Source organism: Pan paniscus, chromosome 7, assembly GCF_029289425.2.
Source record: "Pan paniscus chromosome 7, NHGRI_mPanPan1-v2.0_pri, whole genome shotgun sequence".
Lineage (NCBI taxonomy): Eukaryota > Metazoa > Chordata > Mammalia > Primates > Hominidae > Pan > Pan paniscus.
In genome coordinates, this window is record NC_073256.2 from 120,249,677 (window position 1) to 120,265,955 (window position 16,279).

At 43.5% G+C, this 16,279-nt stretch overlaps 2 protein-coding genes across 2 annotated transcripts in view; one reads left to right on the forward strand and one right to left on the reverse strand.

The window, feature by feature from the left end:
• Positions 1 to 16,279, forward strand: part of ATP6V1C1 (ATPase H+ transporting V1 subunit C1) — a 203,947-nt gene that overhangs the window by 18,048 nt on the left and 169,620 nt on the right. The gene's annotated exons all lie outside the window — the stretch shown is intronic.
• Positions 1,104 to 16,279, reverse strand: part of LOC129398635 (uncharacterized) — a 53,082-nt gene continuing 37,906 nt past the window's right edge. Inside the window, exons 3-4 of the mRNA XM_055116815.2 lie at positions 15,635 to 16,067; positions 1,104 to 5,963 (exon numbers count right to left, since the gene is read on the reverse strand). Of these exons, the coding sequence (XP_054972790.1) occupies positions 5,809 to 5,963; positions 15,635 to 16,067 (588 nt within the window). The 3' untranslated portion in view covers positions 1,104 to 5,808. The remainder of the gene's footprint in view (positions 5,964 to 15,634; positions 16,068 to 16,279) is intronic.

Consider the following 16,279-nt stretch of genomic DNA (forward strand, 5'->3'; position numbering starts at 1 on the left):
TTGAGGGGTGTTTACTTTACCAGTCCTCATATACTGCGGGGTTGGGAGCAGGGTTGGCCTTCTCCCAGCTTCACAGTGCTACTGCCACACCATTGCTCTGAAAATAAATAAGAGATTAAGCCAGCTGGCATGCCCGCCCCCCATCCGTCCATGCCTGTATCATCTAACACCTTCCTGACACTCCTACGATGATTTTTTTTTAAAGGCACCTGGTTTATAATCTTTCTCTCCTAGATTAAAGATCTTAAATTACAGCTTTAAAACAATATTTTTTTATTATTCTTTCTCCTTAAAAATATACTATAATAGGCCATGCCGGATGGCTTACACCTGTAATCCCAGTGCACGGGGGCGCTGAGGCAGGAGATTCTTGAGGCTAGGAGTTTGAGACCAGCCTAGACAACATAGCAAGACCTCATATCTACAAAAAATAAATACTAAAAAAATTAGCCGTGCATGATGGCATATGCCTGCAGTCCCAGCTATGAAAGAGGCTGAGGGGGGAGGATTGCTTGAACCCAGTTTGAGGCTGTAGTGAGTTATGATCACACCTGTAAATAGCCACTGCACTTCAGCCTGGACAACAGAGTGAAACTGTATCCTTGAAAAAAAAAAGTACTATAATAAAATCCCTCTATAATCTTATCTATCTGCACCCTACTCCAGTGATGACCACCATGCACAGCTTGGTGTGCATGCTTCTGAAACTGCAGTCTCGAATCTACTTTAGAGGTCACTGTCTTTGTGGATTACCTTTAAAGCACCCTACCCTTCCTGCACTTTTATCTGCTCAACTCCAGGGACCTTCACCTGCCCCCAACTATTCTGTATTAGAGGGCTTAAACTCCAACCTTCCTCCCTCTAACTACAACCTCCTTTCCCTTCTAGTTGCCTCATGCTGTCCCCATACCTGCTTTTAAGGTATAATCACCCAATCTTTTCTTTTTAATTGAGCTGAAATTCACGTAACACACAATTAACCATTTTAAAGTACACACTTCAGTGGCATTTAGTGCATTCCAAGTGCTGTGTAAATACTAGCCAGTCTGCAGATTCAATGCAATCCCTATGAAAATCCCAATTTTTTTTTTTTTTTTGCAGAAATAGAAAAACCCATCCTAAAATTTATATGAAATCTCAAGGGCCCCTGAATAGCCAAAACAACTGATGTAGAACAAAGTTGGAGGGGTTCACACTTTCTGATTTCAAGACTTACTACAAATCTACAGTAGTCAAAACAATATGGTACTAGTGTAAGGACATATAGACCAATGGAATAGAATAGAGAGCCCAGAAATAAACCCTCACGTATATGGTCAATTGATTTTCAAGAAGGATGCCAAGACCATTCAATGGGAAAAGGACAATCTTTGTAACAAATGGTGCTGGGAAAACTGCGTATCCATATGCAAAAGAATGAAGTTGGATTCTTACCTTACACCATATATACAAATTAACTCAAAATGGATCAAACATCTAAAGGTAAGACCTACTCTTAGAAGAAAATGCAGGAGAAAATATGACATTGGATTTGGCATATTTGTTTGATGTGATACCAAAGACAAAGGTAACAAAAGAAAAAACCAACAGTGGACCCCATGAAAACTAAAAACTTTTGTGCGCCGAAAGACACTATCAATAGGGTAAAAAGGCAACCTACATAATGGGAGGAAATATCTGCAAATCGTATATCTGATAAGGGATATGTTTGGGATATTTCCAGAATATATAAATTACTTTTTAAAACAAAAATATACTATTTTTGTGAGGTAAAAGATAATTAAAATTTAGAGGTTTACTCTCTCTATATATATATGTATTTGTATATGTGTGTATGTGTGTATACAAATAGACCCCAACTTATGATGGTTTGACTTACAATTTTTCAACTTTATGATGGGCTTATTAGGGTAGTAAATGCATTTTTGACTTAGACTATTTTCCATTTACAATGGGTTTATTGGGATGTAATCCCATCATAAGTGGAGCATCATTTGTTTTATAGAATATATATGTTGAGGAAGACATATATAAGTTAGTATAATAAGCATCATGAGATTAGGGGCCACATCTGGCATATGTAACATTTTTTCCTGCAGTGCCTTGTAACACGATCTTGACCCACAGTAAGTTTTCAGTATTTTTTAAAATTAAATGAATGAATGACAGAGAAAGAATATTCTGTTTAATCCCTACATTACTACCAGCATTATTTTTCTAAAATTCAGATCTGTTTGTGCTGTTCCTTGTTTAGAAATATTGTGTGACCTCACAGTGCCTTTAGAATCTGGTATGAACTCCTTAGATGGTGGGCAGACCTTCCCTCCATCTGTTCTCATGCTCAGCCCCCACATGGTACAGTAGAAAAGTGGCTTCAGCTTTCATGTACCTTGATCAAATAGGGGCAATAGACACTACCTCAAGGATTGTTGAAAGGATTAAATGAGGCCGGGCATAGTAGTTCACGCCTGTAATCCCAGCTCTTTGGGAGGCAGAGGTGGGCAGATCACTTGAGCTCAGGAGTTTGAGACCAGCTTGGCCAACATGGTGAAACCCGATGTCAACTAAAAATACCTAAGTTACCCGGGTGTGGTGGCACGAGCTTGTAATCCCAGCTACTCGGGAGGCTGCGACAGGAGAATCGCTTGAACCCAGGAGGTGGTAGTTGGAGGTTGCAGTGAGCCAAGATGGCACCACTGCATTCCAGCCTGGGTGACAGAGTGAGACTTGGTCTCAAAAAAAAAAAAAAAAAAAAAAAGATGAAGAAGCAGCCAGGCACGGTGGCTCATGCCTGTAATCCCAGCACTTTGGGAGGCCAAGGAGGGAGATCACCTGAGGTCAGGAGTTCGAGACCAGTCTGGTCAACATGGTAAAACCCCATCTCTACTAAAAATACAAAAAATTAGCCGAGTGTGGTGGTGGGCACCTGTAGTCCCAGCTACTCAGGAGACTGAGGCAGGAGAATCACTTGAACCTGGGAGGCGGAGGTTGCAGTGAGCCGAGATTGCACCACTGTACTCCAGCTTGGGCATTAAGAGTGAAACTCCATCTCAAAAAAAAAAAAAGAAAGATTAAATGAGGTGTCACCTGAAAATTTCCAGTGTATAGTTGTGATGAGTCAATTAACGTGTTTCCTTTTCACCCTCCTGCATGCTGCTCTTCAGCACACTATACTCTTCACACTTTCAGAGTGTACATGTAATTTCACTTCTCCATATTTTGTTCATGCTTTCCCCGCTGCTTTGTGTGTGTCTTCCCCATCTTCCACCTCTCTATAAAAATTAAATGAAAGCTTCAAGACAAGTCTCAAATTGCACTTAGTAAAAGCTTTCTGACTCCCCTGGGAGGGCTTAATTCTTTTTTTATGCTTTCATGTAATTTGATAAGACAATTTCTAAGAAACTTTCATAGACTATCTTATATTACAGTTATTTGTGGACACAACTTGTGGACATATGTATGTATCTTAAGAGCCCAACACAATATTAATTAAACTGAGTTGATTTTTTTGACCAGGAAATTTGGATCTTAAATCTCATAACTGAAATATATCATGAAATCATCCAAAGCATGCTCTCTGTATACATAGTTCCTCTCTTTATGTGATAACACCCAGCCTGGCAGTATAGCACCCTTGCCACCCACAGCTCTCTGAAAGGTACAGCTGTACAAGATAACATGAGGTAATGTGACTTCTAGGGATAGGTGGTGGTGGGGAAGCCCATCACTGCTTAGACCAGCGTCGAACATGCCTGACCCAGGTGGAGTAAATTATTTGCTCAGAAATGACTTGTATGGTCCAGGTTCTCTCAGAGGAGCCAGGCTAGTTCATGAAGAAGAAGTTTAGTGTGTATTGCCAGTTGATTGTGAGTACTGGAGCTCAGTGGTCTTCCTTGTCTAGATCCAGAAAGAGCAGCCATGTTGTGCCTCACACAGGATGAAGGAGCCGAGGAAGATAGACAGAATGTGGGAGAGGCTGGAGCTGGCTGAGAAGCAAAGACAAGGGGGACACAGAGGGACAAGCCACCCTGTCCCTGAGAATTCCCCAGTTTTCTGGCCAATTTGGGTGAAACCCAGCAACTCTTTGTGTTCCATCCGTCGATACTGTGAGGTCTCTCTATACAATCAGTAAAATGCTCCTTTTTACCTCACTGGACTAATGCTTTTTAGAGTCACATGCATGCTGACTTCAACAAAGCAAATTGTTTATCTGAATCAACTCTGCCGTGTACCATGTCCAGTCACTTGAATTTCTATTTCATCTTTGACTCTCCATTTGCTAATTATGACTTTGGGCAAATCTTTTGTTCACTCTGTGTATTTGTCCATTTTCACATTGCTATAAAGATACCGTTGAGACTGGTATCTTTATAAACTGGTAATTTATAAACAAAAGACATTTAATTGACTCACAGTTCTGCGTGGCTGGAGAGGCCTCAGGGAACTTACAATCATCTTGGAAGGAAAAGGGGAAGCAGGGCGCATCTTACATGGCAGCAGGCAAGAAGAAGAGAAAGGGGTAAGTGCCAGATACTTATCAAACAAGCCGATCTCATGAGAACTCACTATCACGAGAACAGCAGGGGGAACTGCCCTCATGATCCAATCACCTCCCACCAGGACCCTACCTTGACATGTGGGGATTACAATTTGGATTGCAATTCAACATGAGATTTGTGTGGGGACACAGAGCCAAACCATATCACTCTGTGTCTCAGTTTCTTTAGTAGGTAAAATGCAATAATTTCATATGGTGCTTTATCACTTTCCATACATTATCTCATGTGAATTTTTAAAAAGTTCTTATGATACAGGCTAAGAATTTTTCCCCATGTTTTACAAACAAAGGAACTTTCCCAAGATCTCACAATTAAGTCCTAGTGAAATGGGACTCAAACACCAGTCTCTGACTTCTGTCTACTCAGGTGGTCATCAACTCTACCTCAGAGAATATAAATTTTTTTTTTAATGGTAAGTCTTTGCAGATTGATTAAGATCCCCTTCTTGAGAATTTTTGGTAAAAGACTTTGAAGTCATAAGAGGTAACAGTGACTTCATATTATATTTGTATGAGTCCTGTTTCAAAATATATTGATAATGTGGCTGGGTGCGGTAGCTCATGACTGTAATCCAGCACTTTGGGAGGCCGAGGTGGGTGGATCACCTGAGGTCAGGAGTTCAAGACCAGCCTGGCCAACATGGCGAAACCCCATCTCTACTAAAAATACAAAAATTAGCCAGGCGTGGTGGCACATGCCTGTAACCCCAGCTACTTGGGAGGCTGAGGCAGGAAAATCGCTTGAACCCAGAAGGCAGAGGGTGCAGTGAGCTGAGATCATGCCATCGCACTCCAGCCTGGGCAACAAAGTGAGACTCCATCTCAAAATAGATAGATAGATAGATAGATAGATAGATAGATAGATAGATAGATAATGAATTCTATGATAGGACCACTAGAGTGGAGATCTGTAGTTATAATAAAGTACTTTATTTCTAAAAATATGCATAATACTTGCCTGTGTCATGGGCTTCATGAAGAATTCCAGTTACTATCTGAAAGTTTAATTGCAAGGTTTGGGGCTCAAGATGTTACTTATCCTCATGGGCAGTACCTGTTACTTCCCCACTGTAAAATATGCTAGCTCAGGTCACAAGGAACTTTTTGAGTGCTAGGATAGTACCACATGGTCCAGTTCCCCAGAACTTCTTCCCAGTGTCTCCACAGCCACTCACACAGGCTGAGCAGGTCTTGCCACTGGCAGCTCTCTTCCCCTACTTCCTCCAGGCAAGGGGTTGGCCTGATTCTGCTTAGAGCCTGCATGCGGCTCCCTCAGAGCCTTGGGGTGGCCGATCTTTGCTGCTTCCCAGAACCACCTTGTACTCTTCCATGCAGAGCCCTGTTGAGTCACCATGCCTTCCTCCGGCTGCTGCCACAGACCACATGGCTTCTTTCTCAATTAACTCTGAAAGAGAAAAGTACGTTATGCAAACCAGATGGGAGCACAAGAGCGCAACCCCCTTCCTCCCCAACACAGAGAAGCACACTGGGGCTCCTTGTGTAATTTAGAGGTTAACTAACACATCATGGTGCAATTGTGCCTATGTGAAAAAGAAATGGAAGGAAGAACCAGATTTGGAGCTGATTCTCTGCTGCAAGGGCTCACCCTCAGTCTGACCTGTGCAGTAAGACTGAGAGAAGCACTAAGGGTATGGCTGGAAAAGATCATAATATTAAAACTATTTTACTGTAATGATGATAGCTACCATTGTAGTGATATGCAATAATATTAGTAACACTGAAGTCTTTACTATATGCCATCCTGTGTGTTAAATCTTTTATGTATGTTGTGTATATAATACATGTAAAGCCTTGTTGTTGTTGTTTTTGAGACATAGTCTCACTCTGTCGCCCGGGCTGGAATGCAGTGGCGTGATCTCAGCTCGCTGCAACCTCTACCTCCCAGGTTCAAGCAATTCTCCTGCCTCAGCCTCCCGAGTAGCTGGGACTACAGGCGCCTGCCACCACGCCCAGCTAATTTTTTTGTATTTTAGTAGAGACAGGGTTTCAATGTGTTGGCCAGGCTGGTCTTGAACTCCTGAGCTCAGGCAATCTGCCTGCCTCGGCCTCCCAAAGTGCTAGAATTACAGATGTGAGCCACCGCACATAGCCCATGTAAAGCCTTTAACATAGTGCCTGGCACAAAGTAAGTGCTCAATAAAAGATAATCATAGCATTATTATTTTGTTTATCTTCACAGCCATCCCGAATTATTTGCCAAGCCTTTGCTCTTCAGTCAGTCGTTCCTTTAGGGAATGTTTATTGAGCCTGTACTATTTACCCAGCACCATATATATATATATCTTTTTTTTTTTTTTTTTTTTTTGAGACAGAGTTTTGCTTTTGTTGCCCAGGCTGGAGTGCAATGGCTCGATCTCGGCTCACTGCAACCTTTGTCTCCTGAGTTCAAGCAATTCTGCAGCCTCAGCTTCTCAAGTAGCTGGGATTACAGGCGCCTGCCACCACGCCTGGCTAATTTTGTATTTTTAGTAGAGATGGGGTTTCACCATGTTGGTCGGGCTGGTCTTGAACTCCTGACCACAGGTGATCCACCTGCCTCGGCCTCCCGAAGTCCTGGGATTACAGACATGAGCCACTCCGCCCAGCCTTCCCAGCACTATATTAGGCGCTGGGGATACTTAGAAGAGTGAATGCCCTTTCGGACATGGGTTCCAATCTGGCTTAACCACTATCTTTCTGGGTAACTTTGAGCATGCTTCTTAAGCTTTCTGAGCCTGAGTTTATTCAACTGTTAAATGAGTACAATAATTTCTATGTCATAAAATTGTTGATAGGACTGGAAACACATGCAAAGGGCTTAGCCCAGCTCAGTGTTCATACAAGGAGAAGCTCCTTAGCCAGGCCCGCTGGCTCACGTCTATAATCCCAACACTTTGGGAGGCTGAGGCAGGTGAATCAATTGAACTCGAGAGTTCGAGACCAACCTGGGTAACATGGCAAAACCCTATCTCTACAAAAAATACAAAAATTAGCTGGGTGTGGTAGTGCCTGCCTATAGTCCCAGCTACTCAGGAGGGGGAGGCTAAGGTGGGAGGATTTCTTGAGCCTCCGAGGTGGAGGTTGCAGTGAGCCAAGATTGTGCCACTGCACTCCAGCCTAGGCAACAGAATGAGCCCCTGTCTCAAAAAAAAAAAAAAAAAATCAAGCCGGGTGCGGTGGTTCATGCCTGTAATTCCAGCACTTTGGGAGGCCGAGGTGGGCGGATCAGGAGGTCAGGAGATCGAGACCATCCTGGCTAATACGGTGAAACCCCGTCTCTACTAAAAATACAAAAAATTAACTGGGCATGGTGGTGGGCGCCTGTAGTCCCAACTACTGGGCAGGCTGAGGCAGAAGAATGGCGTGAACCTGGGAGGTGGAGCTTGCAGTGAGTCGAGATCGCACCACTGCACTCCAGTCTGGGCAACAGAGCAAGACTCCGTCTCAAAAAAAAAAATTATTTACTATAGAACTTGTATATGTATTCTTGAAAAAGAATTCAAAGGGAGAACCTCTTCCCAGGGTCACAGAGTGATCAGTGCCACAGCTTGGACTTGGAGCCTTAGCTTATCTGCCATCTTCCTACTGCATCAAAGCAGAGATTGCCACGTGATTGCCCAGTATGATTGAAAGTTTGAAGTCCGTATTTCTCTGAAAACTTTGGTGTATCTAGATTCTGTATGTCTCTTGGACAGATGAAGAGCTGCTGTACACAGAAGGGAGATTTTTTTTTTTAATTGAGGAATCTAACTCAAGAATAAATTCAAGGCCAGGTGCAGTGGCTCACGCCTGTAATCCCAGCACTTTGGGAGGCCGGGGTGGAAGGATCACCTGAGGTCAGTAGTTCGAGACCAGCCTGACCAATGTGGTGAAACCCTGTCTCTACTAAAAATACAAAAATGAGCTGGGGGTGGTGGCGTGTGCCTGTAGTTCCAGCTACTCAGGAGACTGAGGCACAAGAATCACTTGAACCTGGGAGGTGGAGATTGCAGTGAGTTGAGATCATACCACTGCACTCCAGCCTGGGCAACAGAGCAAGACTCCATCTCAAAAGAAAAAGAAAAAGAAAAGAAATTTGGATCCTTTAGAAATCTTCAGACACTTGGCATAACATGAAGTTAAAACAACACCCCACTTAGTTCCATGATATTTCTGATGAATAAGAAATATGAAGCCACAGAGTGAAACCAATATTTTTAAAAACCTCTTGAAGAGACTTTTTTTCTTTGTTGATTACCATCCAGAGACAACATTTGTTTGAAACTTTGAACAGAATCAGTTTGTAGGGATGAAACCCTCATTCTTCCCCGCCTGGGCCCAGACTTTCCATATCTTGTACTCTGAGAACCTTAAAGTCTTGAAATGATTTGCAGTCCCAGCGAAGAAGCTAAAATCAAAACTGATTTGGGGAAAAACCGTTTACTTTCTGACCTCTTTGTACTCTTCAGAGAATTTTTGTATGCTTGTTTATTTTCTTAATGTCTCTTGGTTATGTTTTTTCCTGTTTTGGTTTCATATATGAAATGTTCCATCTGTGTATTCATTTTCTGGATTTATTCCCTAGAATTTTAAGTAAGAGTGTTTCTCAAACTTTTTTTTTACTCCAACCCACAATAAGAAATATATTTTGCATGTTAACCTAAATACACATATATTTACATATATATCTAAAATAAGTTTCATGAAATAATACTCTTGCAATGAGGTATGCACTATGGTTTTTTAAAATTCTATTCCACTTTATATATACAAAAGTTGGGACAGAGGTTCAGGAGCAGGGAAGGGATGAATAGGCAGAACACAGGGCACTTTTAGGGCAGTGATAGATGCATGACATTATACATTTATCAAACCCCACAGAACTGTACAACAAAAGAGTGAATCCTCATGTAAACTGTGGACTTTTTATTATTATTTTTTAAGACAGGGTCTCACTCTGTCACCCAGGCTGGAGTATAGTGGCACAATCTTGGCTCACTGCAACCTCCACCTCCTGGATTCAAGTGATTCTTGTGCCTCAGCCTCCTGAGTAGCTGGGATTACAGGTGCACGCTACCATGCCAGGCTAATTTTTATATTTTTAGTAGAGACAGGGTTTCACCATGTTACCCAGGCTGATCTCAAACTCTTGGCTTCAACTGATCTGCCTGCCTCGGCCTCCCAAAGTGCTGGGATTATAGGTGTGAGCCACCCACCATGCCCGGCCAAACTATGGACTTTGGTTAATGCTAGTGTATCAATATTAGTTCATTAATTGTATCAAATATACTTTCTGTGCAATTTTTGTGTTAACCTAAAATTGTTCTAGAGCATATTATAAATATTTGTAAAAGTAAAACACAAAGTTGGATTTAGCCTACTAAAATTGACTTTACTATCCATTAATGACTTGCTTTCCATGGTTTGAAAACTTGTGGCCGTGGCCTGGTGGGGAGTACCCTGGGGTTCTCTTAGGTTGGTGCAAAAGTAATTGCGGTTTTGCCATTAAATGGCAATTACTTTTGCACCAACCTAATAACTACATCCCAGCCTCTGTCACTCTATAGAGCCTGCCCTTCAACAAGCCACATAATAATGTCTCTTAGCTTTCTAATCTGAAAAATAGAGTGTTTTGATCAGATGAATGCCAAGGTCCTTTCCAGATCCAAAATATTATACCTGTAAGTATAAATTCTCATTTTAAAATGTCTTAGAGTAAAAGAAAAGTCATGAAGCATGAATTGTAAATTATGTGCATGTTATTTAGGCATGTTTTATGTTTTATAGGCATCAAATGGGTACTTTTCATCTTATTTAAAATAAGTAAAATGAAAAGTAATTGTTCTCCAGCAAAATATATAAATTACATTTCTCTCTGAGTTCCTGATTCAAGATCTCTGTGGAAGAAGAAAAACAAAGAACACCTAGGAATGATACAAATGATCCTTTCAATTTTGGCACTTGTCTGCCCTACTGCCATGTCCTCATGAGAGTATCCCTGAACTCAGTTCTCGTTGGTCATTTGACGTTTGCTGGGAGCGTACTGTGGGCGAGGTCTTATGCTGAGGGTGAGCCTAGTGGTGCCTCACTTCTTGTAGCTTGGGTCAGGAAATGGAAATCAGCTACTGTATCCCAGAACCTTCTTGCCTTCCCAGTCCCAAGGCAGGTGCTGTGGGAAGAGTGTGTATAAGGTCTGATGGGGACAGACCTCGGGTGAATCTCAGTGGCACTTCTCAACAGCTATAGATCCCTAAGTAAGTTATCTAATCATCATCCCCACAGTGTTCTCAGATGAAAAAGGGGGTAATACCCCATCTCATAGGAGTTTAAAAGGATTAAATAGGGAATGTAGCTATCATCTTGTGCCTGGAATTCTGCAAAGCATATAAAGGTGCCCTTGGAACTTCCTTCCCATTTTTCTTATTTGCTCTGCCACCTCTACACCCAGCCCCGCTTTCTGCAACCAGTTGTATTATAACCCCCTCCCAAACACTTAATGCATCCTCCCACTCATGTAATTTGTTTACCTTGTTTTCTATTTATTTATTTTGAGATGGGGTCTCTGTCAGCCAGGCTGGAGTGCTGTTGCATGATCTCAGGTCACTGCAACCTCTGCTTCTTGGGCTCAAGTGATCCTCCTGCCTCAGCCTCCTGAGTAGCTGGGACCATAGGCACACACCATCATGCCCAGCTAATTTTTTGCATTTTTGGTAGAAACAGGGTTTCACCAGGTTGCCCAGGCTTGTCTTGAACTCCTGAGTCAAGTGATCCGCGTGCCTCAGCTTCCCAAAGTGCTGGGATTACAGGTATAAGCCACCGTGCTTGGCCTTACCTTATTTTCTAAGAACTGATGACCATAAGTAAGTTTTGGCACACACCACTTTGTATGCATCCTCTCTCATCCCACCATGTCTGTGGAGATAAACCTCATTGACATGGAACCTCAGAGGCAGCTTGCAGAAGGAATAATACATCACAAAAAGATGGCAACACTCTTTAAGAGCTGCATTTCCAGTCCTCTGGCTTTGTTTCAGTGGGGCTGCTTTTAGGTTGATTGAATAACTAGCAGCAACGATAGCACCTAAATTATTAGTTAATGAAAGTCTGTAATTTGCTAGGCATGTGCTAACCAGTTTACATAAATCATCTCAAAGCCTCACAATAACTTTGAAAGGCTAGGTTTTCCCTTTCACAGATGAAGAAGTTGAATATTTGATTTATTTATTCATTAAGGAAGAGATTTTTAAATAAAAAAATTTTTTTGTAGAGATGGGGATTCCCTATGTTACCCAGACTGGTCTCGAACTCCTGGGCTCAAGCTATCCTCCTGCCTCAGCTGCCGAAAATGCTGAGATTACAGGTGTGAGCCACCATGCCCAGCTAAGGAACAAATTTTAATGGGTGCTTCTTATGCGAAAAACATGGGATTAGATACTGGGGATAGAAAACCGAATGACACATAGTCCTTGCTGTTAGGAAATATATCATCTGTTGGGAAATCTGGCAGATCCACAGACAATTACAATCCTGGGGTAAACCTTGGGAAGGGTTAGAAAATACAGAAGATGGGCTGGGTGCAGTGGCTCACACCTGTAATCCTAGCACTTTGAGAGGCCAAGGCAGGCAGATTGCCTGAGCTCAGGAGTTCAAAACCAGCCTGGGCAACACGGTGAAATCCTGTCTCTACTAAAATACAAAAAATTAGCCAGGCGTGGCAGTGTGCACCTGTAGTCCCAGCTACTCAGGAGGCTGAGGCAGGAGAATCGCTTGAACCCTGAAGGTGGAGGTTGCAGTGAGCCAAGATAACGCCACTGCATTCCAGCCTGGATGGCAGAGCAAGACTCCATCTCCAAAAAAAAAAAAAAAAGAAAACACGGAATATGACACCTGACCAGACTGAGGTTTGCATAGGAGGTGAGGATAGAAGCTGTATTAGTCCATTTTCACACTACTATGAAGAAATACCTGAGACTGGGTAATTTATAAAGGAAAGAGGTTTAATTGACTCACAGTTCTGCATTGCTAGGGAGGCCTCAGGAAACTTACAATCATGGTAGAAGGCAAAAGAGAAGCAGGCACCTTCCTCACAGGGCAGCAGGACAGGGAGTGCAAGCCAGGGAAATGCCAGACGTTTATAAAACCATCAGATCTCTTGAGACTCACTATCACGAGAACAGCATGGGGGAAACTGCCCCTATGATCCAATTACCTCCACCTGGTCCCACCCTTGACACGTGGGGATTATGGGTATTGGGATTACAATTCAAGATAAGATTTTGGGTGTAGACACAGCCAAACCAAATCAGAAGCCTCAGGTCTTTTCTTAAACCTAGTTAATCTGAAGTCTGTCCCCTACCTTCCCCAACCCCCACACCAGATTAACAAACCTAGAGCAATTCCTCCAAATCTCCATAAGTACTTTCCTGCCCTCAGTTAACTAAACTAGTAAATACCAATGCCCAAGGACCATGTGAATCTTAACAGGACCCTCCCAGAGACAACATGTACTGAAGCTGGGAGGACCATATAGTTTATCACAAAAATGAAGACACTTTTGAGACTGAAAGAGGCCCTATTAACAATTATTCCAGGATAACAGGTATAAACTAGGTGTGTCCTAGCAACCTGGGACACAGGTTTAGGTTAAGTATAACCTAAAGGAAGGCCTGTAATGAAAAGACTGAGGCTGAATGCTAACCAGTGAGGAAAACACTGGGGGCAGTAGTTCTTGATGTCCCTCAATCCTCTCCACTAAGCAGTGACATGGGCTTAAATCTGGGGCCTACTTTCCCTAAGCTCAGGGAAGCACTGCCTGACAGTGGACTGTGGGGGTGGGGGATGGTTGCTCTAGCAACAATCACAGAGGTCCCTTGGGAATTGTTACCAGGGTGAACTCACCAGCCAGGGGAATACCCCAGAAAGAGCTGCCAGTGGGAGGAGGGCCAGCCTCACTGGTGACTGGAGTCCAGCAGTCCCACTGATTGGGAGTGCTGAGCCAAGCCCATGTCGTGCTTCGCTGATGCATGGCTGGGCTGAAGAAAGAGCCCTTTGAATTGTTCATAGAAAAGACTGGTGCCCAAAAGGCCAGGGCTCAAGAATGAGGCTGCCTCAAGCACAGTGCTTGGCAGGACACCAGGGCTGAAAGGTACAGCAAAGGCCTCCCAGAATCGCTTCTCAGAGCAGGGGTTTGCATCACAGACTGGCCACTGCAAAGACAGATGGGAACTCACAGGTTTTGTGTGTGTGTTTGTGGTTCACTGCTGATGGATGCATGTCAGAAGGCACCTGAGCCTTGGCCCAGCCTTCATGTGGAGAGAAAACCCAGACCTGTGTGAGCAGCAGGTACTTGAAGAAAGAGAAGCAAGGCCGAGCCTCCAGGGCTTTGTCAGAGGCTCCTTCCTTCCTGGAATCCAATTGTACAACCAGGAGCCAGAGGTCTTGGTGGCCGGATGTGGGTCTAATCCTGGTTCCATGGCCTCCCAACTGAGTGAATGAGATTATAATGATAAAATATAATTTACTGTGTACCCGGCACTGCCCTAAGCACTTTGTGTTTCTTATCTCATTTACTCTTCACAGAAACTCTTGGTACTATTACTATACTCGATTACTAGAGAAGAAAACTGCGGCACAGGATAGAGTTGGTTTGCCAAGGTCAGGACCTACACCTCACTGTGTGAGGTTAGAAACTGAGCACTGGACCCCCATCCTACACTGCCTGTTTCATGAATTGTAAAAGGGGGGATAAATGTAGCACCTCCTCCCTAGGTTGTTGCGATATTCAAGTGGGATAATCCATTTACAGCATGGGCATGGTGGCTGCATGTGAAACGGTGGGAGCTACTGTCAGTTTGATTAGTTCTGGCCTCTCTGCGGCCTTGCTACTCTCTGTTTATTCTCAGCAGCCTTCAGACAATTTTCTTTTCTTTTCTCTTTCTTTTCTTTTCTTTTTTTTTTTTTTTTTTTTTTTTTTTGAGACAGGAGCCTCATTCTGTCGCCCAGGCTGGAGTGCAGTGGCGCAATCCTGGTTCACCGCAACCTCTGCCTCCCCGTTCAAGCAGTTCTCTTGCCTCAGCTTCCTGAGTAGCTGGGATTACAGGTGCATGTGCCACCACACCTGGCTAATTTTTGTATTTTTAGTAGAGACTGGGTTTCACCATGTTGGCCAGGCTGGTCTCGAACTCCTGACCTCAAGTGATCCACCCTCATGGCCTCCCAAAGTGCTGGGATTACAGGCGTGAGCCACCACGTGCAGCCTATTAAGACAATTTTCTGTTTGAACTTCACAGGACTTTCAGCTTCTTGGGTTGGGACACATTGTCTATTTGTTGCATGTGTGGAGAACAGTGGACAGCAAAGATCAAAACCCTTAGGGGAGAGGGGCAAGAGAGAGGATATGAGTGGGGATTCTCTGCTCCCCTGAACAGTATTCCAGGATTCCTTCACCAATTGAAGTTCAAGTTTGGTCCTCTGAGCAAAAAGTTTAGAGAAGTTCCTTTATGCGTTTATTTAAATTTAGAATAAACATCTCTGTAGCAATAACAACAAAGTGAACACTCCCGGTTTTGTTCTTTTCTTATTTTTTTTGTTTTGTGGCTCTCATGCACACATGGAAAAACAACACAAAACAAAACCAGATGAACTGAAACCATTTCTCTATCCAAGGCTCCCATATGTAAGAAAAGGAAAGATTTTTTCCTTCTTGGGCAGGGTTAGATGGTGTTGGTGGGGGGGAGTTGGGAGGGAATGGTTCCACCATCCTGTTCCAAAGCTCCAATTCCCCTCCAGTACCAAAGCTGAGTTATCCAAGAGAAGCCCCAGGGAAATTTGCTCCCTGTATACCAAGGGGATTCGTGAATCTCTCCTCAAGGTAGAGATCATCAAGGATGTGCCCAGCCACTCCATGGAGAGAAGCTGCTGCTCACAAAGAACATGCATGGTGGATTTCCAACTTGGAACTTACATGTGGGGAGGCTCTGGGACTCCTTCCTTTATTCCTTTTCCAGTCCTATTAGTCTCAGATGCATGTTTCCTGGTCACTGAGGGAGCTGCAGGCCCAAGGACCATATCTGCTTACACTTACCCACAGTGTTTTACCTGCTCTAGCCTGAATGTCAGCATTCCAGGACCACTGAGGGAGGGACAGAGCAGAGAGGGCTGGGTCAAGTGGGCAGCTTCCAGGAACACCCCGGGAGACCTGTGGAGAGCTGGGTTGCACTAGAGTCTGGGCACAGCAGCTCTTCCGAACTGCAGACCCACTCCCTCCCTTTAGTATTGTCCTGTCTCTGTAGGCTTGAGGATTAAAGGCATGAAAAGAGTTCACAAGCCAGTGGCTTAAGACTTCTCTTGATGTTCCCAGACAGCTCTGTTCAGAGGCATTAGCTGTCAGAGAGAATACTCTGCAAGATTTGAAGCTGTGGCATGGTTTGCTCGTCCAACCTTCTTTACTCCCATATTTGGCCTTTGCAGTTGACAAGTAGAGCTGGTTTGCCTTCCTCCAAAAATGTCCATGGAGAGGAGCAAAGAAGGCCTAGGAACAATGAAGGGAAAGGGAAATAAAAAAGGGGAAAGCCAATACCAAAGAAACGGGTTAGGAAATTTTCCAAGGAAGGTTGATCTGAATGAAAAAAAAATCACAAGTTTTGTTTTTAGAGCAGATAATGTATCTCTGTGTGTGTATATATTACAGCCTCACTTAGAAATGCCACAGGGGGCTGGGTGCGGTGGCTCATGCCTGTAATC